The 19,082-nt window shown below is 46.8% G+C and overlaps 2 protein-coding genes across 2 annotated transcripts; both read right to left on the bottom strand.

Moving 5' to 3' along the window:
- Positions 1-381: 381 nt before the first annotated feature.
- Positions 382-18,753, bottom strand: LOC148142787 (uncharacterized). Its single transcript, XM_087973849.1, has 2 exons — positions 18,645-18,753; positions 382-2,427 (listed from the first exon to the last, which is right to left on the bottom strand). Exon 2 carries the CDS (start codon positions 2,052-2,054, stop codon positions 834-836), a length of 1,221 nt encoding a protein of 406 aa, XP_087829975.1. The 5' UTR covers positions 2,055-2,427; positions 18,645-18,753; the 3' UTR covers positions 382-833.
- LOC148142786 (uncharacterized) lies at positions 11,896-18,782 on the bottom strand. Its single transcript, XM_087973858.1, has 2 exons — positions 18,645-18,782; positions 11,896-13,278 (listed from the first exon to the last, which is right to left on the bottom strand). Exon 2 carries the CDS (start codon positions 12,871-12,873, stop codon positions 12,157-12,159), a length of 717 nt encoding a protein of 238 aa, XP_087829984.1. The 5' UTR covers positions 12,874-13,278; positions 18,645-18,782; the 3' UTR covers positions 11,896-12,156.
- Between the last annotated feature and the right edge of the window lie 300 nt (positions 18,783-19,082).

Raw genomic sequence — 19,082 nt, 5'->3', positions numbered from 1 at the left:
TATCTCCACATCATATCTCGTGAACACAGCCCACACCTTAGTGCTGCCAGTAAGCTTTACAATGCCGATGAAACGACGCACTCTACACTCCTGAAAAATTTACAATTTCTAACGATACTCATTCACTGCTCCATCTGATATACGACATTGGAAACTTAGTGCAGGAGGCTGGAAGAAATGAGCAGCTTTAAAACAAAAACCTGTTGGAGCTCAAAGCTTTCAAAGTCTGAGCCCAGCAGTAAGTTCAGGTTACCTTTATTGTGACCCAACGTTGTGACAGCTCCAGATCACCTCAGCAGAAATGTGTTGAAAAAGTAGCTGCTTTTTAACAGCTCAAGGTCAAAGCACAGCCCCCCCACCCCACTTTCTTTACTATTGGTCACCACTGACTTGTCCCTTTGTAATTGGATCCTTGGTACAGCCTTAACCCGGAGGAAGTATTGCCTCACTCAGCGATTTCAACCCATACCCTGTCTCCAAGTAAGTTTCTCCCCGCCCAACTGCCGGGAGGGAAAGAAGTGGGGGGAAGCAGGTGGAGTCAACCACACTGCTGTCGGTCTGCAGTCACGTGTAGGCCAGACCAGGGAAGGAATGCAGCTGGGACGACGGAGTGAATCCTTTGCCACAACAGCAGTTTCCTTCCCTAAAAAGGACGTGACTGAATCAGAATGGGGCTTCCCCCCCACCCCGCCCGATGGTTTCATTGTTAGATTCTGACCTCCAGATTTCTGACCGAATTCCAAATCCGCTGTCTGCTGCGGTGGGATTCAAACCTGGGAGTTCCAGAACTGGGTTGGTAGCCCAGTCCACAATGGCACTCGACAGTCGCTCCTTCAATCCCCCTGCAATGGCACGTGAACTCCTTGGTGCCTCCGCAGGGTGGCTGCCCGGGTAAAACCCTTCCCACATTCGGGACAGCTGAAGGGCCTCTCCCCCGTGTGGACCCGCCGATGCTTCACCAGGGCAGAGGAATCGCTGAAGGCTTTCCCACATTCGGGACAGGGGAATGGCCTCTCCCCCGTGTGGACACGCTGGTGCTTCAGCAGGTCAGAGGAATTGCTAAAGGCCTTCCCACATTCGGGGCAGGGGAATGGCCTCTCCCCCGTGTGGACACGCTGGTGCTTCAGCAGGTCAGAGGAATCGCTGAAGGCCTTCCCGCACTTGGGACAGGGGAATGGTCTCTTCCCCGTGTGGATCCGCTGGTGCTTCAGCAGGGTGGAGGAATCGCTGAAGGCATTCCCGCACTTGGGACAGATGAAGGGCTTCTCCCCCGTGTGGACCCGCTGGTGCGTGCGCAAGTTGCCCATCTGAGTGAATCCCTTCCCACACTCAGGGCAGCAGAAAGGCTTCTCACCTGTGTGGATCCGCTGGTGGATCAGCAGGACCGACGCCTGGGTAAAGCTCTTCCCACATTCGGGGCAGCTGAAGGGCCTCTCCCCTGTGTGGACCCGCTGGTGTTTCAGCAGGGAGGAGGAATTGCTGAAGATCTTGCCGCACCCTGTGCAGGGGAAAGGCCTCTCCTGCGTGTGGACCCACTTGTGGGTCTGCAGGGCAGAGGAATCGTTGAAGGCCTTCCCACACTCAGGGCAGCTGAAAGGCTTCTCCCCAGTGTGGACCCGCTGGTGCGTCCGCAACTTGCCCTCCTGAGTGAATCCCTTCCTGCACTCGGAACAAGGGAATGGCCGCTCCCCAGTGTGGACCCACCAGTGGGTCAGTAGGGTGGAGGAGGTGCTGAAGGCCTTCCCACACACAGTGCAGGAGAATGGCCTCTCCCCCGTGTGGACCCGCCTGTGGGTCTTCAGGTCAGAAGAATAGCTGAAGTCCTTCCCACAATCGGGGCAGCTGAAGGGCCTCTCCCCGGTGTGGACCCATCGGTGCCTCAGTAGGGCGGAGGAATTGCTGAAGGCCTTCCCACACCTGGGGCAGGTGAATGGCCTCTCTCCGGTGTGACTGCGCCAATGAATCTCCAGGGCAGATGGAGCACGGAAGCCTTTTCCGCAGTCGCCACACTTCCATGATTTCTCCACGGGGTGGGATTCCTCAGGTTTCTCCATGGCCGAAGCTTCAGCTGTACACAAATGCGTGTAGAGCCCCGCCTCACCGTGAATTCCTCTTTCCAGGCTGTACAACTGTTACTGGCTCCACGCTCAGTGCGCTGCCAACAGTAGGGTCACTCACCCACTCCCACTGATGCTGAAAATGTACTCAAACAGGAACCAAAAAGCTTTGCTCCTTCTCACAGAATCACAGTCAAACATTGTTGCAGTCAGACATTGACAACAAAGTGAGGACTGTAGTTACTGGACAGTCAGTGCTGGAAAAGCACAGCTGGTCAGACAGCATCTGAGGAGCAGGAGCGTCGACGTTTCAGGCATAAGCCCTTCATCTGTTAATTTTGAAACTTCCGTCCTCAGATCGCCAAATACTCTGTAAAAAGAGATTACAAAAGTCATCAGTGTCAGTCCAGGGTAGAAATTCAAAACAAGTATTTCTACTTTCTTTTCTTTAGTTATTCCACAAAATTGAAAGCACCATCTCGCTCTCTCTTTCTTGGTTCTCACACTAAAGTCCCTGGGACGTGGGGGGAAAGGAGACATCAAAGCATTAAAACCGACACCAGAGAGAAACTGTACATATGTTCGTAGAAAGCCAGAGTCATAGAGATACACAGCACAAAAACAGACCCTTCGGTCAATCTCTTCCGTGCCAACCTGATACCCAAAATCAATCTAGTCCCATTTGTCAGTACTTGGCCCATATCCCTCTGAACCCTTCCTATTCAAACACCCATCCAGATGCCAGCATCCACCATTTCCTCTGGCAGCTCATTCCTTACACACATCACATTCTGCATGAAAAAGTTGCCCCTTAGGTCCCTTTTAAATCTTCCCCCCACCTTAAACCTATTACCTTCTGGTTCTGGACTCCCCCATCCCAAGGTAAAGACCTTGTATATTTACACTATCCATGCCCCTCATGCTTTTCTGGAAGTCTATAAGGTCACCCCTAAGTCTCTGGCGCGGGAGGGAAAACAGCCCCATCCCATCCCTCCTCACCCGGGTAATTAAGACACATTCCTGAGTTTGCAGAGTCTGCCCCCTCCCTGGAATCACTCCAGTTGCTCCAAGTGAACAGATTTTACCCCCACTCCCTCCCAGGATGAAGGGTTGCCCAGAGGGAGGGAGTTTCACTCTGAAACGGACAGGGCCACTTCCGCGTTATGATGTCATAGATGAAGCGAGGGGGCGGGGAAAGGCCGACAACAGCTCCGCCCACTGCGCCTGCGCAGCCCTGCAGTTTGCAATTGGGTAATCCCTTCCTTTCAGAGAATTCCCAGAGTGTGGAAGCAGACCACTCGGCCCAAGGAGTCCATACCGACCCTCCGAAGGGTAACCCACCTACACCCATCCCCCTATTGCCCTGACTAATGCACATCCCTGAGCACTATGAGTAATTTAGCTTGGCCAATCCAACCTAACCTGGACAAAGTTAAAAATCAAACACCCAACAGGTTGATTTGGAAGGACTGGTGTTAACAGCGCTGCTCCTTCATCAGGTGGTTGTGGAGAATAAGATCATAAGGCACAGAATTCATGGAAAAACCTTACAGTGCCCTGCCACTGAAATGATATCTCGAACAGACCTGGATTAAGTCTTTCATCGTTTAGAATGGGTTGCAGGTATCAATAATATGTAAATCCTAGAACTTCCTGTCAGTTACGTGTGTGCATGCATGCATGAGGGAGAGAAAAAGTCTCTTTCCGTGCTGTATATCTCTATGTCCTGTATGATAACAAATGCTTTATTTATGTTGGTGTAAATATTGTTGTAAATCATAGCTGGGTACTAATAGTTAGATGTAAAGGAGAGAGTATTCCTCAAGTAGGCAGCTCATTCTATAAGAATCCTGGGAAATCTCTATTTCTGGTTTACTTCCTAATGAACAAACATTTGGGGGTAGCATGGTGGCTCAGTGGTTAGTACTGCTACCTCACAGCACTGGGGACCTGGGTTTGATTCTGTGTGGAGTTTGCACATTCTCCCCGGGTCTGAGTGGGTTTCCACCGAGTGCTCCTGTTTCCTCCCGCAGTCCAAAGTTGAGCAGGTCAGGTGAATTCGTCATGCTAAATCGCCCATAATGTTAGGTGCATTAGATAGGGGTAAATGTAGGGGAATGGGTCTGGGTGGGTTACTCTTCGGAGGGTCAGTGTGGACTTTTTGGGTGGAAGGGCCTGTTTCCATACTATAGGAATCTAATCTAATTAAGCACCTATATATTTAACTTTGTTTCATTTTTCTTGTTTGATTCCATGCTATGACTACACTCTTGTGTCTGATTGGTTTGAGAGACTGGGAGATTGTGGGTTGGGTCTCAATTCACTGAATGTTTTATTGTTCCAGAAGGTGTAAAGGGGTGGGGGTAGGGGTAGGGGTGGGGGTAGGGGTAGGGGTGGGGGTAGGGGTAGGGGTGGGGGTGGGGGTGGGGGTGGGGTCAAAGCTTCAGCAGAAATCCAGCAGAGCTGAGAGCAGACCCACATTTTACTCTGTTGGAACAGGAAAATCAACAGAGGACAGAGAAACCAGGACCTGAAATCCGAGCTGACACCAGATTACCCTGTGATCAGTGCTTTCATTAGCACCTCTCACATTCTCTTACTTTCCATTTGACTACCCCCCTCAATTTTCAGGATCCAATCCTTGTCATTCTGAAGCCATGTCTCCATTAGGAGTCTCAGATCATAATTATTCTCTTCAATGTGTGCAGTCAATTCATTCGCTTTTGTTACAATGCAGCACACATTCAGACAAACCATTTTTAGTTTCCATTTTTGTGATCTTTAGAATCCAGTTTTGATTGCTGGTATATTTACTCTCCTTGTCCCTTTCTAGCATTCTCTGATGTTCATTTCCACATCACGACATTGCTCACCAGCCTTGATTTGGATTGGCCAGGCTAAATTTCCCAAAGTGTCCAGGGATGTGCAGGTTTGGTGGGTTAGCCATGGGAAATGCAGGGTTATAGTTTCATAGTAATAGAAGCAGGAGTAGGCCATTGGCTCATCGAGCCTGCTCTGCCATTCATTAAGCTCATGGCTGACCTATCCATCGTCTCAGCTACTCCTACCTCCATTGTCCCAACTCCCCTTAATTCCCCTACCATTGCAAAAACCCATCCAACTGTGTCTTGAATATACTTAATGAAGCTGCCTCTCCTGATTCCTTGGCAGAAAATTCCATAGATTCACTACTCTCCAGGAAAAGCAGTTCCTCCTCATCTCTGTCCTAAATCTACTCTCCCTAATCTTGAGTCCGAGTCTCATCTACCAGCAGAAATGACTGGATAGGGTAGGGCTTCATCCCCACAGTTCAATGAATTCTCATTTTCCAAGATGTATTCACTCATTCAGTTGCTGTCTCACAAATAAAAGATTTAATTGCAACTTCTTCTGTTCCCAGACACGGCAAAACATCTTTGAAAGCTGCTCTGAAAGTCCAGTCTTCACAACCACACATCTGCTTTCACCGAAGATGATTAGAGTCATACAGCACAGAAACAGACCCTTCAACCCAACTCATTTGTGCCAACAAGAAATCCTAAATTAATCTAAATCATTTGCCAGCATTTGGCCCATATCCCCCTAAACTCTTCCACTTTATATCCCCATCCAGGTGCCTTTGAAATTTTGTAGTAATTGTATCAGACTCCATCACCCTCTTTGAAAACGTTGCTCCTCTGGTCCCTTTTAAATCATTCCCTCTCACCGCAAACAAATGCCGTCTAGTTTTGGACTCCCCTATCCTGGGTACTCATCCTATCCTGCCCCTTATAAACATCTATAAGGTCACCCCTCAACCTCCAATGCTCCACAGAAAATGTTCCTGGCCTATTTAACCTCTTCCTGTGTCTTAAACACTCCAACTCTGGTAACAGCCTTGAAAAACCTTTCTGAACCCTTTCAAAGTTTCACAACATCTTTCCTGTAACAGGGAGACCAGAACTGAACACAGTATTCTAAAAGTGGCCTAAACCAATGTCCTGTACAGCCACTCCATGACCTCCTAAGACTCACTTTCAAGGAACTATGAACCTGCACTCCAAGGTCTCTTTTTGTTTTGCAACACTCCCCTCCACTGTGCCAGTCCTACCTGGATTGCTTGACCAAAACGCAATACCTCACATTTCTCTAAATTAAACTCCATCTGCCAGTCCTCAGCCCATTGGCCCATCCGATCAATTCTAATTCACAGCAAACTCTTTTTCCTCTCTTATTCCCTGGAAGCTGAAAATCTCCATCCAACGCAATCTCCCTCCATTCTCACTTTGTTGAACCTAATTCCTGCTGCACCTCATCTTGAAGGGTTTGGTTCATGCTGATTAACAGGTGTCACAAAGGTAGTTCCGATTTTGACTAAAAGCTTTTCCCTGGCTCAAGGAGACTCTGTCCATGACTTTTTTCAGAGAGGTAATAAACAGGCCGGGTTCCATTCAGTCTGGTTTGAACAGAGATGAAAAGAATTTTGAGAGGCCTTTTGTTTATATGTAAACAGATGTGACTTCAGGCCAAATTGGTCATGTTTTAGAAGTGACTTGTATAAAGAAAGGGGAGTGAGCTGAGCAGTTTTAGTTCAGTCTTGAACTGGCTGCAAGTTCAACAGGGAGCTGTGTGGAAACTCTCTCTCTCTCTCTCTCTCAATTTCAACCTATAAGCATGTGTTCCATTTATACTGGTTTTCAAAGGGAGTTGGCTTATTGGGACTGTATATTCAGAACAGCATAACTGAGTCTCGTTGGATAGGCTGAGTGTTGTAGGGGTTCTTTATTCTGATCTTTGTGTTTCATTGTGTAGTTTTGAGAATAAATTTTTGTCTGTTTTAAAATCTAGTAGTCAACTGAGCTAACTTACTCCAGATAATTTTCACTGTACACTTACCAAATCAAATTACAAAGTTATGGTCTGGGACTGCCTGCTTAAGAATGTTTTGAGTGGTCTGGCTTAGTCCATAACAGGCCCACACTCTCACTCGGGGAGATACAATTGAAACATACAGAACATTGAAAGGCCTAAACAAAGTGGGCGTTGGGAAGATGTTTCCATTGGTGGGCGAGACCAGGACCTGAAAGAGACTAGAAAAGGGAAGACCTTTTAGAAGGGAGATAAGGAGAAACTTTTCAGCCTGAGAGTGGTGAATCCATGGAATTCACTGCTACATGAGGCTGTGGAGGCCAAGTCACTGGGGATATTTAAGACTGAGATAGATAAGTTCTTGAGTATCAAGGGTTATGGGGAGGAAGTGGGAGAATGGGGTTGAGAAACATATCAGCCACAATTGTGTGGTATGAGCAGACCTGATGGGCTGAATAGCCTACTTTCTGCTCCTGTGTCTTATGGTCTCTTGCTGTCTTGGACGCAGAGTGAGAGAGAATTGGGAGCAGGAGTAGGCCATTTGGTCTTTTGAGCATGCAGCAGCACTGAACAGATCATAACTGGATATGAATATGCCTACATCTAGGTGGATAGGCTGGGACATTTTTCCACTGAGGGACAGGAAGTTGAGAGGTTACCTATGAAATTTATAAAACCAAGAGGGGTGTCAATGAGGTGAGTGGCTGGTGCTGTTGCCTTCTGGTGGGGGTTTCAAGATTAGGGAGCAAACTTTTAAGGAGAGAGGAGAAAGATTTAAAAAAAAGATATGAGGAACACCTTTCTTTTGAAAGAGAGTGGTTTGTGTGTGGAATCAATGTCCTGAGGAAGTGGTGGATATAGGTACAGTAATAACATTTAAAAGACATTTGGATAAGTACATGAGTAGGAAAGGTTCAAAGGGATATGAGCCAAACTACGTGGGACTAGTTTAGTTTATGAATACAGCCAGCATGGACTAGCTGGACTGAAGTGTCTATTTCTGTGCTGTATGACTCTGTAACTGTTCTGTACTGGTCTTAAAACCATTATTTTTGCCTTCCCCCATCACCATCCACTTCTTTGTTGTTCAGAAATCAGATGAACGCAGGCTTGAATATATTCAATGACTGCCTGATCGCAGAAAGCCATCCCAACTTCTGAATTCTTGCTAATGTACCACTCGCCTTGCTGATTGCTTGCTACACTTGTCTGACAACTGGCAGTGACTGGTGTGGAAAGTTGCCGAGACCCCATTGTACATCCACACATCATTCCTGGTGAAGGGCTCGTGTCCACATCACCAACACTCCTGCTCCTCGGATGCTGCCTGACCTGCTGTGCTTTTCCAGCACCACACTTTTCAACTCTAATCTCCAGCATGTGTAGCCCCCACTTTTTCCACATCCCAATATATAACCATTTAAACAAATGACCTTTTTTTCTGCATTTTCTTCCACAGCAAAGGCAAAATCATCACATTGTGGTAACGCGTTTGCCAATGGAGACACAGACCTGGACCAACGTGTGCAGAGTCTGTTCCCCCAACCCCCGATTCACCCCATTTCCTTTCAGTTGCTGCAAGTCAACAATTGAAGCTCAGAATTTAGAAAAGAAACGGAAAATAGGGTGAGAAAAGAGAGTTGGAAATGTGTTGCTGGAAAAGCGCAGCAGGTCAGGCAGCATCTAGGGAACAGGAGAATCGACGTGAGAAAAGAGAGTGCCGTACTCACAGATGTTGGACAGAGGAAGGAGGTTGCAGTATGGGGTGAAGTTCAATCTTTATTCAGAGAGAGAGAGGAGCAACAACAGCAACTTCCGAAGCTCATGTTCCAACTTCCGCATTCAGACAATAGCGGCGCTCTGATTGGCAGGAGGACCAGTCTCTTTCCGGTCCTCCAGTGCCTCCTATTGGTCCATCAAAAGAAGGGCGCGAGCCGCATGCGCGGACACCGAGCAGCTGGCGCAGTTTTCTTGCTGACTCCGAGGAGCATGCGCAGTGCTTGCTGCCACAGAGACGCTGGAGACCCTGGGGGGTGGTATTACTGACAGATTTGAAGTGTCCAATTGCCAATAGGAGAAAAAAAGGCTGGAGCCACTTTCTTTTCCCATCTGTGGCTCGACTTCTTAGCCCTTTTGCATTTGTTTGGCTGCTCAACTTTTGTATATCTTTTCCCCGGGGTTGGGGGTCCTAAAAGAGAGGGCATAGGTTTAGGGTAAGTGGGGAAAATTTGAGGGACTTCGGATTAGAAAGAAAAACCGTGTGAAAGTTAATTGTCCTGAAGAAATACCCTCCCTTACACCCCAACAAAAATAGATTGCTCACAGCCTATTGGATCACTCAGTGGGAAGAATGTTGTGAAACTTGAAAGGGTTGAGAAACGACTTTTTTTTTTAGATTAGATTACAGTGTGGAAACAGGCCCTTCGGCCCAACAAGTCCACACCGACCCGCCGAAGCGAAACCCACCCCATACCCCCCTACCTAACACTACGGGCAATTTAGTATGGCCAATTCACCTGACCCTGCACATCTTTGGACTGTGGGAGGAAACCGGAGCACCCGGAGGAAACCCACGCAGACACGGGGAGAACGGGCAAACTCCACACAGTCAGTCGCCTGAGGCGGGAATTGAACCCGGGTCTCAAGCGCTGTGAGGCAGCAGTGCTAACCACTGTGCCACTGTGCCGCCCACTTATAAGGATGTTGTTAGGTTTGGAGCTCCAGGGAGAGGCTGAATAGGCTGGGACTGTTTTCCCTGTAGTATTGGAGGCTGAGGGGGTAACCTTATAGAGGTTTATAAAATCATGAAGGGCATAGATAATGTAAATAGACAAGGTATTTCCCCTGGGGTGGGGAGGTCCAGAAGTAGAAAACATTAGTTTTAGGGCGAGGGGGGAAAACTTAAAAGTGTCCTATGGGGCAGCTTGTTTCACACAGAGAGTGGTGTGTAAATTGAATGAGCTGCCAGAGGAAGTGGTACAATTACAACATTTAAAAGGTATCTGGATGGGGACATGAACAGGAAGGTTTACAGGGATATGGGCAAAGTGCTGGCAAATGAGACAAGGTTAATTTGGGATATCTGTTCGGTCAGAACCAAAGGCTTTGTTTCTGTGCTCTACAATTCTATGATTCTTTTTCGACATAGTCTGAGCCAATTTCACAAGACTAGGAATAGGCCATTCACCCATTACAGCCTGTCCTCAGCTGTGGCCTAACTGCACATATTTCAATGCGAGTTTCTAAAGATGTCTGCAGGTTTTTTATAAAATTAAACATGCTTTAATAATGTTTCTGAATATATCATTTTAGCTATTCTTAATTTTAAAAATAAGCCATTTCCCAGGTAGAGTCATCACCATCCATTCTCTCTCCCTCTTCTTATCGGTTCCTGAATCCTGGCACCAGGCAGACACCAATATCATCTGGCCTCCTGCTGGCAACTGCAGAGAACGGAGACAATCCCTGACCCAATCAGAAGGCTGTCCGGAGGGCAATGACCGTCTCCCAGAATAAAGTGTCCGGTTAAGATCCCCCCACCCACCACCACCACTGTGTCTGCAGCCTGGCGTCCAGCTGAATCTGAGCCGAAGGTTCTCCAGCGTGTGTTTACCCTGGATGATAGCATCCAGAGCCTCCCACCTTCTGTGAGACAAGTGCCACTCTGTCCTCTCCGATGTGTGTTGTGTCACTGCTTAACTGTTTCCAGTGACTGAGCAGAGGTTGATGGCCAAGTTCAGAACCCAAGAGGATAACCTTGGGTGACCCCACTACACTCTACACTCACGGTCTCTCTCAGACACACACAAATCCACCAATGCACACACCCTCTCACAGGCTCATACTCCATCATACACACATGCAAAAACACACACTCACACTACTCTCATGCACGCACATACAAGTCCATGGGACGAATTTGCGTTTGCAGTATCATATTTGCAGATAGATTCAATGTGTGCTTTTTGTGGAAAAATCGGCAGGCAGTTAATGAAGGCAATCAATCCATGTAATATTTTATCAACTCATACTTTGGAAATAGAACCAGTCTGATTCAAGATTGGGATACAGACAGACTGAACCTCTCACCCTTCATGCATTGTCTGAGCTGAGATGTCACCTATTTTTATAAAACCTTAAGTCATCTTGAGAACCTGAATTAAAAGTAGTTCTGGGATTTACATATTAAATGAACAGAAACCTGCAACCCATTCGAAAAGATGGAAGACTTAACAGCAATCAAGGTTTGTTCAATATATCCTATCAGTTGCATGAAACTGTGATCTTTTGCTATAAAATCTGTGTCTTCTGATCCTGCTCCACTGCAGCGCTCTGAAAGCTAGTGCTTCCAAATAAACCTGTTGGACTATAACCTGGTGTTGTGAGATTTTACCTTTGTGCACATCAGTCCAACAGTGACACCTCCACAACGTTTCTAGTGATCACAGTCCATACTTCCGCCAGGAAACTTTACAATGCTGATAAAACAACGCAGTACGTGCATTCCTAAAAACTTTACAATTTTTAATGATACTAGCTACTCATTCACTGCTCCATCTGATACATGACATTGGAAACTTAGTGCAGGAGGCTGAAAGAAATGAGCAGCTTTAAAACAAAAACCTCTTGGAGTTCAAAGCTTTCAATGAGAGTCTGAGCCCGGCAGTAAGTTCAGGTAACCTTTATTGCGACCCAACTTTGTTACAGCTTCAGATCCCCCCAGCAAAAAGGTCTAGAAAAAGTATCTTTTTTTAAAAAAACAGCTCAAGCTCAAAGCACACACACTTCTCTCCCCCTCACCCCCACTTTCTTTACTATTTGTCAGCACAGAGTTGTCCTTTTGAAATTGGATCCTTAGTATAGCCATAAACTAGAAGTATTGCCTCATGCACCAATTTAAACCCATACCTTGTCTCCAAGTAAGTTTCTCCCCCCTCATCGGGTGGGGAGGGGGAAAGGAGTGCAGAATAGTCATCCCGACTGCTGTGGGTCTGGAGTCACGTGTAAGCCAGCTCGGGTAAAGGATGCACTGGGACAAGTGAGTGAATCCGTTCCCACATTAGCAGTTTCCTTCCCTTAAAAGGTTGTGAGTAAATCAGATGGGGGTTCCCCCTCCCCTCCCTGACAATTGTTTCATTGTTAGAAATCTGGAGTTCAGAATCTAACCGAATTCCAATTCCGCCATCAGCCTTGGCAGCTCCCGGAACTGGGTTGATAGTCCAGTCGATAAAGGCACTCAGCCGTCACTGCTTTAAACTCCCTGCGATGGCATGTGAACTCTCTGGTGCCTCCGCAGGTGGGAGGAGCGGCTAAAGCTCTTCCCGCACTGATAGCAGGTGAACGGCCTCTCCCCTGTGTGGACCCACTGGTGCCTCAGCAGGTCAGAGGCCTGGGTAAAGCCCTTCTCGCACTCTGGGCAGCTGAAGGGCCTCTCCCCCGTGTGGACCCGCTGGTGCTTCAGCCTGTCGGAGGAACTGTTTAAGGCCTTCCTGCACTCTGTGCAGGGGAATGGCCTCTCCCCTGTGTGGACCCGCTGGTGGGTCAGCAGGGCGAAGGAATTGCTGAAGCCCTTCCCGCACTCGGTGCAGAGGAACAGCCTCTCCCCAGTGTGGACCTGCCGGTGGGCCAACAGGGTGGAGGCCTGGGTAAACCCCTTCCCGCATGCGGAGCACCTGAAGGGCCGCTCCCCTGTGTGGACCCGCCGGTGCCTCAACAGGTCAGAGCAATTGCTGAAGGCCTTCCCACACTCGGAGCAGCTGAAGGGCCTCTCCCTGGTGTGGACCCGCCGGTGCCTCACCAGGTCGGAGGAATTGCTGAAGGCCTTCCCACACTCTCTGCAGGGGAATGGCCTTTCCCCGGTGTGACTGCGACGATGAATCGCCAGAGCAGATGGGAAACGGAAGCCTTTCCCACAGTCGCCACACTTCCACGGTTTCTCCACGGGGCGGGATTCCTCTGGTTTCTCCATGGCCAAAGCTTCAGCTGCACACAACACGTGTAGAGCTCCTCCCCTCTGTGAATTCCTCTTCCCAGGCCTTATAACTGTTTCAGGCTCCACACTCCGTGCACTCCAACAGTAGGGTCTCTCGTCCAGTCCCACTGATGCCGAGAATGGACTGAAACAGGAACCAAAACGTTTTGCTCCTTCTCACAGAATCAGTCAAAAATGGTTGTGGTCCCGATGGATTGAGTGACTGTCAGACATTGACGTCAAAGTGAGGACTGCAGACACTGGAGAGTCAGTATCGAAAAGTGCGGCACTGGAAAAGCACAGCAAGTCAGGCGGCACCTGAGGAGCAGGAGAGTCGACATTTTGGGCATAAGGTCTTCATCTGTTGATTTTGAAACTTCCGTCTTCATATCTTCAAATACTCTGTCAAAAGAGATTACAAAATTCATTACTGTCAGTCCAGAATAAAAATTCAGAACAAGCAATTTGTTTGTGTTGTTATTCCACAAAATTGAAAGCACTATCCCACACTCTCTCTCTCCCCCGCCCTCCACTCTAACTCATTCTCCTGAAGGTGTTGATTCAGGATCTTATAGGGGCAGAAAAGCAAAAACGTCAAGACTGACATCTGAGTTTTGGATAACTCCACCTGAAATTTAATATCTTACACAACACTGGGATATTGCTGAGAGTGAGCAGGTCGGATTTTGGGAAGCAAAAAAATGTCAATTCAGTGTGAACCTGCAATGCAGGTTCTTGAAGAACAACCAGACAAAATGGTTAACATTCCCAGGAAGTGGGGGGGAAAGCAAAATGAGACATCAAGGCATTGACACCGCCACCAGAGAGAAACTGAACATACAGACATGACAAACTTTTGTGGAAAGCCACAGTCATCGAGATGTACAACACAGAAACAGACACTTCGGTCAAATTCTTCTGTGCCCAACCAGATATCCAAAATTAATCTCGTCCCATTTGCCAGCGCTTTGCCCATATCCCTTTGAACCCTTCCTTTTCATACACTCATGCTGATGACTTTTAAATGTTGTCATTGTACCAGCCTTCACCACTTCCTTTGGCAGCTCATTCCATACATGCACCATCCTCTGCGTGAAAATGTTGCCCCTCAGGTCTCTTTGCAGTCTCCCTCCCCCTGCCCTCACCTTAAATCTATTACCCTCGAGTTCTGGACTCCCCATCCCAAGGAAAAGACCTCGTCTATTTACCCAATCCATGCCCCTCATGATTTTAAAAAAAGTCTATCAGGTTACTCCTCACACTCTGATGCACTAGGGAAAACAGCAACACCCTATCCTTCCAACCCTCCTTCCCTGGGTAATTAAGACACATATCTGAGTTTACAGAGTCTGCTCCCTCCCTGGGTTCACTCCAGTTGCTACAAGTGAACAAATTTCTTTCTCCCCGCACTCCACCCACCGCTTCCCCCCTCCCCCCACTTCCTGAACAATTAACAAAAATCCCTTCTCTTCACAGAACCCTCACTGTTCTAACAAGTCCACACCAACCTCCGAATGGCAACCTCACCACACCCATTCCCCTACTCCTATTGCTCTACATTTACCCCTTGACTAACACATCTAACCTGCACATCCCTGGGCACTGTGGGTAATTTAGCATCGCCAATCCACCCTAACCTGCACATCCCTGGGGACTATGTGTAATTTGACCTGGCCAATCAAACCTTACCTGGACAAATTTAAAAATCGCACAACACCAGGTTATCGTCCAATGGGTTTATTTGGAAGCACTAGCATTTGGAGCGCTGCTCCTTCATCAGGTGGCTGTGGAGTGTAAGATCATAAGACACAGAATTTCTGGAAAAGCATTACAGTGTCCTGGCATTGAAATGATATATTGAACAAACCTGGATCGTTAAGTCTTTCATCTTTTGCAATGGATTACAGATACCATTAATATGTAAATCCCAGAACTTCCTGTAAGGCACCTTCTCAGGATAACTTTATAACAAAAGGAGACACCTCAGCTCAAACAATGCATTAAAGGTGTAAGGTCAGAATTTGTCTGTATCCCAGTCTAGAGTCAGACTGGTTCCATTTCTAATGTGAAATTTACAAAATATTACATATATTAACTGCCTGCAGATTGTGCATTTTTTGAGGAAAATAGAATGCATATGCAAATATCATTCTGCAAATACAAATTCACCCCCATGGACTTGTGCATGTGTGTGCATGAGAGAGAGAAAAAGTATGTTTCCATGCTGTATATCTCTATGTGAATTTGACAACAGATACTTTTTTTTCTGATGGTATAAATATTGTTGTAAATCATAGTGGGGACTAATAGCTCGATGTAAGGGTGAGAGAATTCCTCAAATAAGGCACTGTAGGAATCCAGGGAGAATAGTATTTCTGGTTTACGTCCTATTGAACAATATTAAGCAAAAGCACCTACTTATTTCTAATTTTGGTTCACATTTCTTGTTTTATTCCCTGCTATGACTACACTCGGTGTCTGGATGGTTAACAGGCTGGGAGATTGTGGGTCTGGATTGACTTATTGTTCCAGAAGGTGTAAAAAAAAAGGGGGTCCAAAGCGTCAGCAGAAATCCAGGAGGGGTGAGAAATCAGGACCTGAAATCCGAGCTGACACCAGATTACCCTGTGATCAGTGCTTTGATTACCTGTGCTAACCCTCTACCTTTATCTTGCTTTCCATTTGATCACCTCCTCAATATTGAGGATCCAATCCTTGTCATCCTGGAGCCATATCTCTGTAAGGAGTCCCATATTTTAATTGAAGGAGTTCCCTTCAACGTGTGCAGTCAATTCATTCGCTTTTGCTGCAATGCAGCACACATTCAGACAAACCATTTTTAGTTTCAGTTTTTGTGATCTTTAGAATCCAGTTTTGCTTGCTGGGACATTTACTCTCCATGTCTCTCTGTCATTCTCGGATGTTCATTTTTCACATCACTGTATTGCTCACTGGCCTGGATTTGGATTGGCCATGCTAAATTGCCCATAGTGTCCAGAGATGTGCAGGTTAGGTGGGTTAGCCATGGGAAATGCAGGGTTAGAGTTTCATAGTAATAGAAGCAGGAGTAGGTCATTTGGCCCGTCGAGCCTGCTTCGCCATTCATTTAGATCATGACTGATCTCTCCATTGTCTCAGCTTCTCCTCCCTGCATTGTCCCAACTACCCTTAATACCTTTACCATGCAAAAACCCATCTAACTGTGTCCTGAATATACTTAATTAAGCTGCCTCTACTGCTTCCCTGGGCAGAGAATTACATAGATTCACGATTCTCTGGGAAAAGCAGTTCTTCCTCATCTCTATCCTAAATCTACTCCAACTAATCTTGAGGTCTGGTCTCACCCACCAGCAGAAATGACTGGATAGGGTAGGGTTTCATCCCCACAGTGCAATGAAATCCCACTTTCCACAAAATCTCAGATGTACTCACTCACTCAAGTGCTGTCTCAAATGAAAGATTTCATTGTAACTTCTTCTGCTCCCAGTAAGGACAAAACATCTTTGAAGGCTGCTCTGAAAGTCCAGTCTTCACAATGACACTTCTGGTTTCACCAAAGACCCAGAGAGTCATACAGCACAGAAACAGACCCTTCAGTCCAACTCATATGTGCCGCCCAGATATCCTAACTTAATCTCGTCCCATTTACCAGCATTTGGCCCATATCCCTCTAAATGCTTCCTATTCTTGTACCCATCCAGATGCCTTTTAAATGCTGTAATTGTATCAGGCTCCACCCCTTCCTATGACAGCTCATTCAATACATGCACCATCTTCTGCGTGAAACAAGTTGCCCTTCATGTCCCTTTTAAATCATTCCCCTCTCCCCTCAAACATTTGCTCTCTAGTTTTGCTTCACCCTATCCATGCTCCTTATACATATTTATACGGTCACCCCTGAGCATCCGATGCTCCAGGAAAATATCCCTGACCGATTCAGCCTCTCTCTGTAGATCAAACCCTCCAACTCTGACAACAGCCTTTCAAGTCTTTTCTGACCCCTTTCAAAGTTTCACACCATGTTTCCTGTAGCAGGGAGACCAGAACTGAATGCAGTATTTTAAAAGTGGCCTAACCGATGTCCTGTACAGCCACAACATGACCTCCCAACTCCGATACTCAATGCTCTGACTAATAAAGGAAAGCATACAAAATTCCTTCTTCACTGTTCTGGCTACCTGAGACTGCACTTTCAAGGAACAATGAACCTACACTCCAAGGTCTCTTTGTTCTGAAACACTCCCTTAACTGTGCTGCCTGGATTGCCGTACCATAATGCAAACATCACATTTCCCTAAATTAATCTCCATCTGCCACTCCCTGGCCCATTGCCCCATCCAATCAATTCTAATTTACAGCAAACTCTCTGTAATTCTTATTCCCTGGAAGTTCAAAATCTCCATCCCACACACTCCCTCCATTCTCACTTTATTGACCCTAATCCCTGCTGTACCTCATCCTGAAGGGTCTGGTTCATGCTGATTAACAGGGTCACACTCAGGGGAATCTAACTGAAACAAACAGAATACTCAATGGCCTGGACGAGTTGATGTTGGGAAAATGTTTCCATTGGAAGGAGAGACTAGCAGCCGAGGGCACAGCCTTAGAGTAAAGGGAAGACCTTTCAGAACGGAGATTAGGAGAAATTTCTTTAGCCAGAGAGTGGTGAACTGATGGAATTCATTGCCACAGAAGGCTGTGGAGGCCAGGTAACTGAGGATATTTAACACTGAGACAGAAACAGTTCTTGAGTATCAAGGGGATTGAGGGTTACAGGGAGAAAACAGGAGAATGGGGCTGAGAGACTTATCAGCCGCAGACCCAGTGGGCTGAATGGCTTAATTTCTGCTCTTATGAATAGGAAAGGTTCAGAGATATATAGGCCAAACAAGGTAGCACTAGTTTAGTTTATGAATATAGTCAGCATGAAATCAAGTATCTGTTTCTGTGCTGTATGATTCTGTAACTGTTCTTAAAACCATTTTTTCTGTTCCCTCATAACCATCCACTTCATTGTTGTTCAAAAATCAGATGAACTCAGCCTTGAATATATTCAATGACCCCCTAACCGCAGGAAGGCCCCACCCCACTTCTGAACTCAATTCCTCTTGCTAATACACCATTTGCCCTGCTGACTGCTTAGTGCACCTGTCTGACAACGGGTATTGACTGGTGTAGAAAGACATTGAAACCTCTTTGTACATCCACATAACATTCCTGATGAACGGCTCGTGTCCAAAACGTCAACTCTCCTGGTCCTCGGATGCTGTCTGACCCGCTGTTCTTTTCCAGGGCCACACTTGTCAACTCTGATCTCCAGCATTGGCACTCCTCACTTTCTCCATATCCCAACATGTCACCATTAAAACAATGCACCTCCTTTCCACAGCAAAGGCTATATTATCACATTATGGTAATGCATTTGCCATGTGTTTGCCAATTGAGACACAGATCTGGATCAACATTTCTAGACAAAAAAGTGAGTACTGCAGATGCCGGAGATTAGAGTCGAGAGTGTGGTGCTGGAAAAGCACGCAGGTCACGCAGCATCTGAGGAACAGGAAAATTCCTGATGAAGGACTTTTGCCCGAAACGTCGATTTTCTTGCTCCTCGGACGCTGCCTGACCTGCTATGCTTTTCCAGCACCACACTCTGTCCCCTCCCTGAATTCACTCCCTTTCCTTTCAGTTGTTGCAAGTCAACAATTGAACGCCAGAATGAAAAAAAAAGTGGAACAGATGGCGAGAAAAGAGAGTGCTGTACTCACAGTTGTTGGACAGAGGAAGAAAGTTGCAGTTTGGGGTAAAGCTCAATCTTCATTCAGAGAGACAGGAGCAGCAGCAGCAACTTCAGAAGCTCATTGTCCAACTTCCGCATTCAGGCAATAGCGGTGCTCTGATTGGCAGGAGGACAAGACACCTTCCGGTCCTCCCGAGTTCCCTATTGGTACATCAAAAGTAGGTCATGAGTCGTTTGTGTGTACAACCAGGAGCATGCAGTCTTTTGCTGACACCAGCGGACATGCGCAGTGCTTGCTGACACCGAGGGGCATGCGCATTATGCTCTTCAGAGACGCTTACGTTACTGACAGATTTGAAGTGTCCAAATGCCAATCGGAGGAAAAAAAAGTTGAACCACAATTTTTTCCCCCCTGTGGCTCGACATTGTATATCTTTTGTATATATTTTGTATATCTTTTCCCTCG

This window comes from Chiloscyllium plagiosum, unplaced genomic scaffold, assembly GCF_037043375.1.
Source record: "Chiloscyllium plagiosum isolate Xiang-an unplaced genomic scaffold, Cpla_swu_hap1 HiC_scaffold_27, whole genome shotgun sequence".
Classification (NCBI taxonomy): domain Eukaryota; kingdom Metazoa; phylum Chordata; class Chondrichthyes; order Orectolobiformes; family Hemiscylliidae; genus Chiloscyllium; species Chiloscyllium plagiosum.
This window is presented reverse-complemented; position numbering and strand designations above follow the sequence as displayed.